General features: G+C 36.6%; 1 protein-coding gene across 1 annotated transcript in view; it reads right to left on the minus strand.

The window, feature by feature from the left end:
* The window catches only part of PTPN13 (protein tyrosine phosphatase non-receptor type 13), a 189,152-nt gene that overhangs the window by 18,536 nt on the left and 156,986 nt on the right, over window positions 1-13,630 (minus strand). The window contains exons 33-40 of the mRNA XM_029943587.1: window positions 12,927-13,085; window positions 12,241-12,412; window positions 11,930-12,140; window positions 8,563-8,633; window positions 5,862-5,923; window positions 3,349-3,442; window positions 2,513-2,650; window positions 2,323-2,411 (exon numbers count right to left, since the gene is read on the minus strand). Of these exons, the coding sequence (XP_029799447.1) occupies window positions 2,323-2,411; window positions 2,513-2,650; window positions 3,349-3,442; window positions 5,862-5,923; window positions 8,563-8,633; window positions 11,930-12,140; window positions 12,241-12,412; window positions 12,927-13,085 (996 nt within the window). The remainder of the gene's footprint in view (window positions 1-2,322; window positions 2,412-2,512; window positions 2,651-3,348; window positions 3,443-5,861; window positions 5,924-8,562; window positions 8,634-11,929; window positions 12,141-12,240; window positions 12,413-12,926; window positions 13,086-13,630) is intronic.

The raw sequence follows: 13,630 nt of genomic DNA on the forward strand, positions 1-13,630 counted from the left end.
ACATCAGCCAAGATATAGAACAAATTCAAGTGTCTAACAACAGATAAAGAAGATATAGGATATATACATAATGGAATATCACTCAGCCATAAAAAAGAATGAGATCTTGCTATTTGTGACAACATGGATGGACCTAGAGGGTATGCTGCTAAGTGAAGTTAAGTCAGAGAAAGACAAATACCACATGATTTCACTTAGATATGGATTCTAACTCATAAATACAGAGAACAAACTGGTGGTTGGCAAGAGGGGAGTGGGTGGTGGGATAGATGAAATAAGTGAAGGGGATTAAGAGATACAAACTTTATAAAATAAATGTCATGGGACACCTGACTGGCTCAATTGGCGGAGCATGTGACTCTTGATCTTGGGGTTGTGAATTCAAACCCCATTCTGGGCGTGGAGCTACCTAAAATAAATGAATTAATTAAAAAAATAGCACAGGAAAGAGAATCAACATTGTAATCACTTTGAAGGATGACAGGTGATAACTACACTTACTGTGGCATACTGTACAATGTATAGGATTGTTAAATCACTATGTTGCATAACTGAAAGTAATAGAGCATTGTATTGCAACTATACTTCAATAATAAAAGTTAAAAACAAAACAAAACAAACTTCCAGGGTTGTAGAACAGTCATGAGCTAATTCAGTAAATAATCTACAATTTGTTTAGGGTGGTTGCAGAGAAGCATTTATGAAAAACTAAATATTTTCAGAAATTCTAGGTAACTCTGAAATCTACTCAAATGTAGGCAATATTTTAGAAATATAAAATGAAACAGAAAACTTTTCCATAATACTGGCGTAGTCTTTCTTTCAGCTATGTAATTAGTCCTATTTCTCTTTTTTGAATTTCTCTTATGAATATAATTTTCATAGTGATTTTAACACCTTAGAGTTTGATACAAACATAACTTCCTCATGTTTTTATCTAAGTACTTTTTTCTTCTTCCTTTCCTGAGTTTTTTTATTTTCTTTGTTTTGTTTACTATCAGTCAAAATCTCTTCTGAAGCAGATGTCCCATATATTCAAGTGTCAATTTATTAAATTTTAAGGATGAACTGGCCCCAAATGTATGGTCTTTAACATCTCGAATTCTCAGGGTGCATATTTGTGGGATCTACCTGCACTTTGGTGGTAGAACAACTTATGTGATATTTACTAATAATTGGTAGGAATATTCTCCCTCCTTGAGTCTTAATTTTTAGATTTGTCCCGAACAGTTTTACATCCTAATTTCTTCCAAGTGAACTTTAAAATCATTTTACCAAGCTTATCTCTGCCTCTCATTAAAAAAAAATCTGAAGGGGCACCTAAGTGGCTCAGATACTTAAGTGTCAAATTAACTTTTGATTTAGGCCCAGGTCAGTATTTCATGGTTCATGGGATGGACCCCTGCGTTGGGCTCTTCACTGACAGCATGAGCCTGCTTTGGATTCTCTCTTTTCCCTCCTCTCTCTGCTCCTCCCCTGCTCACGTTCCCCTCCTCAAGATAAATTAACATTGGGCAAAAAAAAGTTGAAATGTTTTATGGGACCATATTAATTTATGGGTAAATCTAGGGAGAATTTAAATTTTGGGTTTTTCTATCAAAGAATAAGAAATGTTTCTCTTTAAACTTTTTGCTTCTTTGTAGAGCTTTAAAGTTTTCATAAAAAGGTCTTGTACAGTTTGGTTAAATTTATGCCTATAGCTTTTAACTATTGTGAATGAAATTTCATTTAATTACATTTTATAACTGGTTAAAGCATAGACTGTGTTATAGACTGAATTGTGTCCCTCTCAAAATTCACAGGTTGAAGCCCTAACCCCTAAAGTGACTATGTTTGGAGACAGAGTCTTTATGGAGGTAATTAAGGCTAAATAAGGTCATAAGGATGGGGCTCTAATCCAATAGGACTGGTGTACGAACACAGAGGAAAGGCCATGTGAGAACACAGTGAAAACATGGTCATCTGCAAGCTGAGGAGGTCTTAACAGAAACCAACTCTGTTGGCACTTTGATCTTAGGCTTCCAGCCTCTAGAATTGTGAGAAAATAAATTTCTGTTTCTTAAGTGCTCCAGTTTGTGGTGTTTTGTTGTGGCAGCCCTGGCACACTAGGATAGGCTGCAAATTCAAATGTCTACAGGAACCAGAGTAGTCAACATAAACCTGCAAATGGTTGGGGCAGGGGGAGCATGGTGTTAAAATCAGAAATGGTGGGGTTGGTGGAGGCAGAGATAAGGCCTCAGCAAGAAAGCAAACTTAAAGTAAGGAATACATAATTCTAACAAGACATAACTTTCTACAGTGTTTATCTAGCTACTTCCTTACCTCTGTAAAATCTTCAGGTAGAGGTGAACCATCACAGTCTGTATCTTCCGCTCTCTCTTCAGATAACTTTCCATTGGTTTCCAATGAACCTAGGACATAAATAAAAGGGCCAAGTGGAATTAAAATGCTTCCTAGAGGCCTGCTTCTTGTACTCCTTTGTGTACCAACTTACTCATTCTGGTTCACGTACCTGGAACACAGGCATCTCCTGCTGCATTATTTTGGTTTAAAAGATTCTGGGCTTCCTCATCCACAACATCCAGCAGAGACTGAATAACTTCAGCTTCTTGAGGATCATCATAAATATCATCTTCTTGAACATTAGACTCTTGAAAAACAGTAATTTTACATGAGATTTTACTTCAAAAATATTGATATGAGAAAGACACACTACAGCAGCAGGTCTTTAAAATTTCAAGCATCTACTTTGAAAGGCAGCTGTGACTGGAAAAGCAGTTAGGAAAACTAGAAGTGGGACCCAGCCGTCTGTAGTTCTGGTACTACTCTGGCCGCCATGACAGAAGGTCACACAAATACAGCTTAAGAAGAGCAAGCCAAAATCTATGTCTGTGAATCATCTTTCCACGAGACGTCAATAATCTCACGCTTATTTTCCTAAATTGATTCCAAATTATTAATTCATGAAAGGAACTCAAATAAAGAAGTTGGGTTTCAAAAATTAAGAGTGTAAGTAGGGTAGCCCAAACATGTCCAAGAAAAATTTTCTAAATTATTAGGTTGCCTGTGAATTGCTGCTTCAAAGGAATATACTAAACACTATCAAACAAAACAAGCTATCTTTTTAATCCTTTAAAAATACTTTTTACTATTAGAGATGAGAATGTATACAGGACGTTGGTACAGTAATGCAGTGAACAATAATTAATTTTGCATTGTTCTTTGATTTCTTTGAACAATCCTCCCTTTTTACACTACAGAAACACGTAAGCCCAATACCTAATATTTCTTTATTATCTAACTATTAGGGCATTTAGAGTAACTGGATGACTGATTTCGAAAAACTACCTTTGGATAGAACCAAGTCGGCTGATCCCTTCATTTGAGAAGTAGAGCATTTTCCTTCAGGGCACAAAACTTCAATTATTTCTTCACCATTAACCTAAAGTATGAAACCAGAGCAAATCATTAGTTTACTATTTTGCTAACTTCCAGGATTAGGGAGGGACTGTAGATTGCCCCACCATGCCCTTCTCTCCCTCTTTCTGTGTACATAATCCATTTTATATCTCCCCTTGACAGATGGATGTTTCTAGGAAACATCAGCACAATGGAATGTACAAGGAGGATGGGACTTTCCAGCATCAAAAACTCTGGAAACAGCAGATCATACATCAAATCAGTATTGCTATTCCAGGAATTCTCACAATGTTTACTAATATAAATTTTGACTTGCCAAAAGAAAACTCTATTATGTAGTATTTCCTAAATTTATTTGACCGCAGAAATCTATTTTTTGAGGCATATTTTGTGAGAGTTGTCTTCCTTAAATCTTTTCAGAAAAGTTTTATAAGATCACTAACTAATAGGTTCAGGGAAAGGGAAAAAAATCTTTTAAGTGTTTGTAAAGCTGTGACTTGAACATAAACTCTAGTTTAACATCCTGGTCAACTGTTGGATATAAAGATTTTAAGTCTGGTCTAAATCTTACCTCAATTTAAGAAAAATAACAATGGGTTCATAACTACAGATTAATTATTGAACAGAATGTAAATTTCTAACTCAGCGGTAAATTGTGAACACTTCATGGTGCATGGCCTATTGAAAGAAAAATGATTGGGCAAAGATACAAAATTAAATGATTAGGATGAAATGAAATACTTTTATACAAATAAAGGTGGTTAACTCTGAGGATTTTACTCTTTTTATCAAGATAAAAGGTAGAAATGGTAGATGCAATAGAATTATTTCTTCATAAATAGTAGTTCCTTAAGTGAAATTTTACTGGAATGTGAAACTCCAATCTTCATGAGAAATTCACAGCACAGACATTAGCATCAAGGACAGAATACTGTTTGAGAGACTTCCTGGAAGATTTTAACTCCAACCAAAAATATTTACAACCATGGATAACAAAGATCCCAGCTGCTAAGGGTTTTATTTTAACTTAAACAGAAATTCTCCCCTTCGCCCTTTCAACCCTTTATTTAAAAAGAAAATAAGCACCATGCAACATGACTAATACTAGAAATACATGAAAATTCAGGTGTTCCAGCTCTGTGTAATTGTAGATTGTATGAATAAATAGGAATAGTGGACATTGCTGTCTCTTAATCCACAAACATACCAAGACTAAGACATTTTTATTTCTTTGTCATAATCATTTCTGCCTAATAATTCTTCTACTGCAATATCTCTTAAGGACTTGTTGGGTCAATGAGAGGAAAGGCATAGACTTTTGGCCTTCTGGTCACTAAATTTTCCTTCTATGCTAAATCCAACTCTTCTCCAGATTTTGCTGAGATGACAGGATTTTCAGAGTACTAGGAGAGCAATGCCTCAGCTTTGGAGCTTACATGGAAAGACATTCAAATAGTGGGATTCAGAACAGACTGTATGGGATGTGTGTGGGATTAAACAATTCCACCAAGTAAATATCCAGATGGGATCATTTTAGAGTGTTCATTACATGCCAAAAGAAAATCATAAAAAGAAATGTTAGACAAATGAATGGGCCTTAAAGAGAAAGCTTGAAGTGGAATTCAGCTGTGTATTAAAGTAGTTTTGTTAAACCACCTCCAGATTTTTCCGCACTAATCTTAAATGATTTAGGTTCTTATATTTTATTATGAGGTAAAGCATTTTCCATGTCTTTCTAAAAGCAAATAAGTCTATTTCTTTTGTCAGTATTGTTTTCCTTACTAGCAGTACAGAATTGTCATTTGAGGGTCACTGTTGATCACCATTAACCCAAAGGACCAATTCTACTCTTAATTATATATGTTCTTCTCTTCTGGGTATCTGAGACACAACCAGAAGAACTGTGTACTTTAATAAAGATCCCAGCACTGAAATTATCCATTTAAGAGATTAGCTTATGTAAGAGCTGAATATATGCCAAATGATGTAGGGTTGCTCGTGTAGGGCCTTAATACTGTGAGCTTTACTTAGTGAGGTTTATTAGTTCACTAAAATATATTCCACTGTCACTACATGTATCTAAAAAAGGCAAATATTTAAATGTGAAATCGGTTTGGTTCGAGACACAAACTGATTATTTATTTATTTATTATTATTATTATTATTAAGTTTATTTTCTTTGAGAGAGACACACACAGCATGAGCAGGGGAGGGGGCAGAGAGAGAGGGAGACACAGAATCTGAAGCAGGCTCCAGACTCTCCAGGCTCAGTTCTGCTGAGCTGTCAGCAAGGAGCCCAATGTGGGGCTTGAACCCATGCACTGCGAGATTATGACTTGAGCCAAAGTCAGATGGTTAGTTGACTGAGCCACCCGGTTGCCCCAACAAGCTGTTTATTTAAACAACGTAGTACGACAGAAAGAAGGTGGCCGTTTCCTTACCTTGGAGAATGAATTACTAGGAGTGAGGGCAGGCTTGTGGCAAGGCTCCACAGCGTGGTGCCCTGAAAGGAACGACACAGAAAGTAAGAGAAGAGCCAGTTGGAACCACAATAGGGACATCAAAACAGTGAAAGAAAACCCACATTTCTGTGCATATTCTTATTTTTATTAGTACAAAGATAGAGGTCATACTGCAAAGTGATTTAAAACCAAGTAGAAGAAATCAAATATTAGAAAAGGCCTTATCCCAAACAAAAAGCTAATTTCTTAAAAGGAAATACTATAGTCTGCACAAAAGCTCAATTTGGGCTGAACGGCTCTAGTATGAGACACAGAATATAACTTCTCTCAGCTGAATGGGAGCGGCATCACAGGTCTCACACTAACTTTACTATTTAAAGGGAAGATAACGAGCCATTCATGTCATTTCATAAAGGCTATCAACTTAACGTAGTAAAGTAAATTACAGATACTACTAAACAGAACTTTTAACATATGTATGTATAAACCAAATGTTACTTATAACTCTTAGCCACCAGGACAAAGACTCAATACATATATTAAAAAGAGATTCTCTCTCTGACACTTAAAAATCATATTTAAAAATAATTTGATTCACTAATGAATTTATTTCAAAGTCTTGAAATACAAAGGAGAGTTTGGAAAAGTTAAAAGAACAGAAAAGAAAAAAAAATGCAGTACTCAAGGACTTCTATTTGAGAATGATCTAAAAGTAACTCCACCTAGAATGATGAAGGTTGATATTAAACTTTTAGACATGAATTTCTATAATCATGTGGATGATGTTACAAAGAGTCAAGAATGCCTTTTAATATTATTTCCAGGAGGTATAAAACATTAACGGGCTTCCAGGAAAAGTACTGAAAAAGTATTCCGGGAATAAACTACTAGTGCAAAAAGTCATATTGGAGTAGTCCAGGATACATAGCTTACTGTTTGTGCTCTCTCCCAACTGTTCCCCTAACTGCCCTTCACCTTGTCTCCAAGCAACCACTAATCTGCTTCCGTCACTATGATTTGTATCTTCTTTAATTTTGAATACATGAAATAACACAGTATAAACTCTTTTCTGTCTGGCTTCTTTCACTCAGTTGTCTTATTTGGAGGTTATTTTGATTAGGTTGCTATCTGTATCAACAGACCATTTTTATTACTGAATAGTATTCTGTTGTTTGGCTACTGTGCAATTGGTTTATTCATTCAATAGGTTTTGGGCGTTTGAGTGGTTTTTGATTTTGGCTTTTACAAAGGAAGCTACTAAAACATTCATGTACAGGTTTTTGAGTGTGGATATATGCTTTCTTTTCTCTTGAGTAAATAAAAAGGAGTGGAATGGCTGGATCATATGGGAGGCACATATTGAAGTTTTTTAAGAAATTGTCTGTTTTATAATATGGTTGTACCATTTAAAATTCCCATCACTATAAGAGTGTTCCTATTACTGATACTATCTGATTTTCGGAACTCATAAAGAAATCAGTTCTAAGGGAGTCAAGTGAGAGAACCCCATAGAGACAGATCACTAGGCAGTTTCTACAAGGAGAGGCCGGGCAGAGCTCTCTTTAGCTCTCAAGTTACAAACAGGCAACTACCTGGAGGTCACTAGAAAAATGCTCTCTGGACTGTTCCATGAGATAGTCTGACTCTAATGCAAACTGGAACCATTAGGGAGCAACAAAGATCCCTAAAGCATTCAAGAACACTGAGGAGGAGGGGAACAGATGTACTTTAGCATTTTGAAGATAAATTACAACTGCAGTAGTGAGATTCATTTGGTAGTTAGATACTACCGCCTGATAACCTCAAAGTTTAGTTATGTATGAGGTACTGAATTCACATTTCAAATACATGAATTTCAATCACATTCCCACATCTATCATTCTTATCACTAGCATTAGAAGCCACATTTACTGAGTCCGATTATGTGAATGAGAGCATGAAATCAGACACCCCAGGTTTAAATTCTGGCTCTACCATTTATTAACTGTGAGCTTGGGCTCTGTGTCTCAGTTTCTCCTTTTATAAACAGAGGATAAGAGGAACACTAGTCTCAGAGGGTTCTTATGAGGACTAAAGCACTTAGAAGAATGCTTATTCTGAAGAATAAGCTAAATTTATGTTAGCAGAGGCCATAACCACTAATACTACAATTTCTATTATTATGCTAGAATGTAAGACGGATACTTTTTTCTTCACTGCCATGCTCACAATGCCCAGACCAATGCCTGGCACAGAGAAGAGATTCAATAACTGTCTGAATAAATTACTATGTGATACTCATTATGATAAGCATTTCACATATTATTGTATTTATGCTTCATTACGACCTTATAAGGTAGATAGTACTAATATTCTTATTTTACTAATAGAAAATAGAAGCTTGGATATGGATCAAGTAACTTGCTAAGGGCACACAGAACTTAAAAACTCAAGTCTATCTGGCTGTAAATCCCTATGTAAATTTCTTTACATATTTCCATGCTGCTCAACTGTTTCCTATTACACACTGAACTTTAGAGATGCTTTTATTTAAGTGTAATTTTTTGCACTTAGAGAGGTCCTGAAAAGCACTCTGGAAGGGCAATAAAAACACTGTACTGATAGTCTCCAAACTTGCTTTTGGGAAAAAAATAGTTATCTCTGCATAACTACTTGTGTCACAAAATGAATGTATCCTTACCGTTGACTTGAGTTGACTGTGGGGTTGCAAGAGTGGGCCTCTTAGAACTGGGGACCACTGGATGACCATCTCTGTGTTATAGAAAAAAAGGAAAAGGCAATTCTAAATTATTTAAAATGTCTGTTTAAATACCCTTTGAACCACTTGGTAACTACTAAGCCACAGGAATTTTATTCTAGATGGGCTTTAGAGGGTCAAGGCACCCCAGAAGCTGTAGACAAAATTTTTACCAATTTTCATCTACCTCTTTTCTGGAGGGAGATATTCTTGACCCAAAAAAGATTAAGAATTATTTCTTTACATAATCTTTCTCTGGGTTTAGGATTAACACATCACTGTATTTCCCCTCATTAAAACACCTGTTATATTCATGATCTAATAACTTAGTTCACTGTCCTTCAGGTGATAGTTCAAAGATAACTTAGGAATTATAAATGACTAAGGTTTACATATCTGAAGCCCTCGATAGGTGTTTTTTACAAAGTTAATTTAAAGTGAAAATCTAGACTCTATATATATATATATATATATATATATATATATATACACACACATACACACTTAAAGAATTATAAGGAGGATAGTACCACCAAATGTGAAAAACTGTCAAAAAGACATCACCTTGGAAACTAAAGGACTGGTATGCAATCTTATCACTGCTAGTACTGGAGAGAAAAGAGAGGTTGCCTGAAGTATATAGTGCTGGTAGAAGCAATTTACCATGGGGCCTAAGCATCCTGCATATTCTTCCTGGGTATCCCAGAAATGCAAGGCCCTGACCGCTTTTTATCTGGGCCAGTTCTCAAGTCTATGTTTGGAATAAGGAAGCTTGAGGGATGATGGAGCCTCTCTCTCCAAATATAAAGCAGGTTTTCTTACAGGCTGCCATGAAGGGGCAGGTTCCTCTTCTTCTCACGGTATCCTTCTCCTGTGGTACAACCCACTGCAGGTGCAGGAGTCCACTCGGCCCACATGTGTAATCTTCAGGGGACTTAGAAGATGTGTGGAACTTGTACCAATACCATGCCCATGCTGCTTGTGGTTACTAAGAGAGTATTTTGTCTCTGACCCAGGAGTTTCCTACCTTCGACCAGCACCCAAGAAACAATAACAGGCTGGCTTATTAGCTTGCAACTAGGGTAAGACCACAGACCTTATACAGTTCTTGACATAAAGACAATTACCACAAATATATATCTCTCTGTTATTGCTAGCTGTGGGCTTCAAAGAGGGTAGATATACATGGTAGTAGACAGAGCCGGAAGAAGAACGAAGGAGAAAGTAGCTGGGACTAGCACCACTATATCTGTTGTGACTACAGTGAAGATAAAAGCAAAAAGGCAAAAGAAAGTGATTTTAGAGCTAGCGTGAAGGATACTCTACTGGTTTTGAGGCAAAAAATTAGCTGGATCTATAGTTCTCAGACATGTTAATTTTCACAAAAATATTTTCCAGACTGAACACTTTCCTCTTCCACTAATTAACATTCAGCTACATCTGTGAAAACAAATGTATTCCAATCTAACTTTTAGAAACATATGAAGTAGGGGCACTTGAATGACTCAATATGTTAAGTGTCTGACTCTTGATTTTGGGTCAGGTCATAATCTCACAGTTTTTGGGACTGAGCCCCGTGTTGGGCTCCACATTGACAGCATGGAGCCTGCTTGGGATTCTCTCTCTCTCTCTCTCTCTCTCTCTCTCTCTCTCTCTCTCTCAAAATAAATAAACTTAAAAAAAAAAAGAAATATATGAGGGTAACAGACTAGGAGTTATATTCAAAGAAAAGAGTACACATTCAAACTTAAAGGTTTAGAAGGAAAAAATGTTTATGATCAAATGATTTATTATGCTTTCTATACTTTGAAAGACATACTATGTAAAACTCACAATTTATCACAGACATAAATGTTTACTCTAGAAAGCCTGGCTGTATATACATTACGGTGGGCAAAATAATGGTCCCATAAAGGTGCCTACATCCCAATTCTCCAAACCTATGAATATGTTACCTTACAAAGGGATTCTTTTTTAATGTGTGGTTTTTTTTGTTTTTTTTTTTTGAGACAGAGAGAGACAGAGCATGAGCTGGGAGGGGCACAGAGAGAGAAGGAGACATAGAATCTGAAGCAGGCTCCAGGCTCTGAGCTAGCTGTCTGCACAGAGCCTGACGGGGGGCTGGAACCCACGAATGTGAGATCATGACCTGAGCCCGAAGTCAGATGCTTAACCGACTGAGCCACCCAGGTGCCCTGGGTCAAAGGGATTTTAAAGTTGTAAGTTAAGGATCTAAAGATTATCTTGGACTTTCTGGATGGGCCCAATGTAATCACAGATGTCCTTATAAATGAAAGAGGAAGGCAGGAAAAAGTCAGAGAAAGAGATGTGACAACATAAGTAGACTGTTATGACTGCTGACTTTGAAGATGGATGGGGGTCTCTAGAAGGTGGAAAAGGCAAAGAAATTGATTTTTTACTGAAGCCTCTGATAGAAGGAATGCAGCCCTGACAATATCCAGATTTTAGCTCATTGAAATCCATTTTGGGTTTTGGACCTCCAAAACTATTAATAAACTTGTATCATTTATGCCACTTCTTTGTAGTAACTTGAAACTAATGTGTACATTTCTTTCAATGTATTTCTATTATTAAGTGAAAGAAAAGCTGCCAGTAGCATTTCTCATAATGTTAAATTGTTATGAGGTATGGTCAAAGTGAGAATTCTATGCCTCATTGGCTACAGGCATGACATTTGGGTAGAACCAACTCTGTCCCAGCTCTGGGAATGGGCCAGGACTGGTCTAGGCCAATCAATATATTTTTATCTCTTTGCCTCAATTCAGGGAATGGCCTTAATTTGGGTCTAAGGCAATCAGCAGACAGTCTTTGCTTTACCATGGTTATTGGTGAGAATTGTTAGAAGATTGTTCTGGATTGTGCATATGAAGGAAACGCATACACAGAAGAGAGAATAACTGAAAAGAGCAAAAAATGGAGCCAGAGCCTGCATCAAATTTCACCTGATGATCACCTCACCTCATCTTTGCACTTTTTAAATCCTATAAATGAGGAAATTCCCTTTATTGTTTAAGCCAAGTTGAGCTGTATTTTCTTTTACTTGCAATTGAAAACATCCTGACAATTGTTGTAACCCCCCTATTATCAACTGCAAACATGTATCCAAACACTAATCCACTTTAAGGGCTCTTGGAATCTCCTATTAAGAAGTCTGTTCTAGCTTTCTAAATTCCTGCCAGTTTAGTCTGTGAGTTGCTAATTCAGGAATATCTTTTTAAGATAACATAAGTGTGATCAACAGCCTGAAACATGTGCAAAGGCACACAACCCATAAGTAATTGCAGAGTACCTTGTTGCTTTGAGCACCACTGAAGGAAGGGACAGGTCTAATGCTCTCTTAGCTTCTTCCAAGGTCATTCCTTGTGTGCTGACTCCGTTCACATAGTGGATGATGTCCAGTAGCTGGAGATTACCCTCAATGGCTGCAACTGACCTCGGATTGATATCACTAATATATACCACTTGATGAAGGCTGTCACGACCTCCAGATAAGGAAAAACCTTCAGGGAATAGAAAATATTGGTTTTCTTTAGTTTTAAAAGTACTTACTTTTAATCTAGCCAACAAAATCACACTGTACAAAGCCTGAATGTGCATTACCCAACTCCTCTTTGTTGCATGTTAATATAATGTCAGGTAGCAGATGAGGTAGCACTGGCATCCTGGGTAATTCTAGAACTCGTCCTAGAACTAATCTGACAGTCTTGGGTGCAGCTCGGAGCAGATTCACTGCATCTGTGTGAGTCATGTTTGTCACATCTGTGTCATTAACCTACAAAAATGAGAAAGAGGCAAAATAGATTACACTTTTGGAAAGAGAAGTTGCCATGAAAATACAGCAATCTCCCTAGCTCTACATTAGCCAGTGAGAGTGGTCTCTAATTTATTGCTAATTCCCTTTACTGTGGAAATCGTAAGTCAATGATCAAGTAATAAATTACATGTGAAATGATAATGAAAAATACCTAACAAATGCATGATTATTTTGCTAACATAGGAAATTTATCCTTATGGTAATTTAAGAAACCTTCTGTCCCTAAGACTCAAGACAGCTTATGTAATGTTTTAAATAAGATTAGAGGGACTTGCAAATTAAAAAGGGAACTTTAAGTATTCCTTAAATTGTTAACAATATAAAGGCCTTTATTGTTAAGAGGTGGAGAAGGAAAACATAAACCAAACAAAGAAATGGAGCATTATATTCACTCAATCTTCTTGTTCTTCCTTTTCTAGCCCTGGCTTGGTCTTTAGCCACATCTGCACAAATCCATTCTTTAATGTCTCACCTTTATAAGTCGATCCCCAGGTCTTAGCCTTCCATCACTTTTGGCAGGATCTTGAATGACATCATGAACATAACAACCAATACTCTGATTGCCTTTGGTTACTGTAAAGCCCAGGCTTCCTTTTTCCGATTTAATTAGGGTAATGAGGAGTTCTACTTCCTAGGGGAAGAAAACAGTGACTCTTTAGGTTGTCTATCTTTGCCCATGGACAAACAGAGATGACTATTACTTCTACTGAATAACAGAGGAGGAAATCAAACTTTAAAAGATTACTGATCTTAGCCAAGTGAAGCTAGGTCTAACCAATTCCAGATAGAATTTACCTCCATCTAAGAGCTGGGTTTAGAAACAATGCTTCGTGTTTGTCTAAAGATAGCTAAGACAAAACTTACTCATGCTTCAAGTTTTGTATTTTCAAGATAAACAAGGACACATGAATTGTTATAGTTTGATGATCCTTTGATATATATTTTGAGGGGAAGGTTAAGAAAAATTCTTCACCTATTTCTGAACAAGTAAGATAGATGCCAAGGGCCACAAAAGAAAAGGTTTTCTTGTAAAAACATGATGCCTTTAGGTGTTTAGATATTACAACTTCATTTAGTTTATTAAACAAAATTTTAAAAAAGATTTTGACTGAAGAGTGCTTGAATAGCTCAGTTGTTTGAGCTTGAATAATTCAGCTGATTGAGCCCCGTGTTGGG

The sequence above is a fragment of the Suricata suricatta genome, chromosome 1 (assembly GCF_006229205.1).
Source record: "Suricata suricatta isolate VVHF042 chromosome 1, meerkat_22Aug2017_6uvM2_HiC, whole genome shotgun sequence".
In the NCBI taxonomy this organism is placed as follows: Eukaryota; Metazoa; Chordata; class Mammalia; order Carnivora; family Herpestidae; genus Suricata; species Suricata suricatta.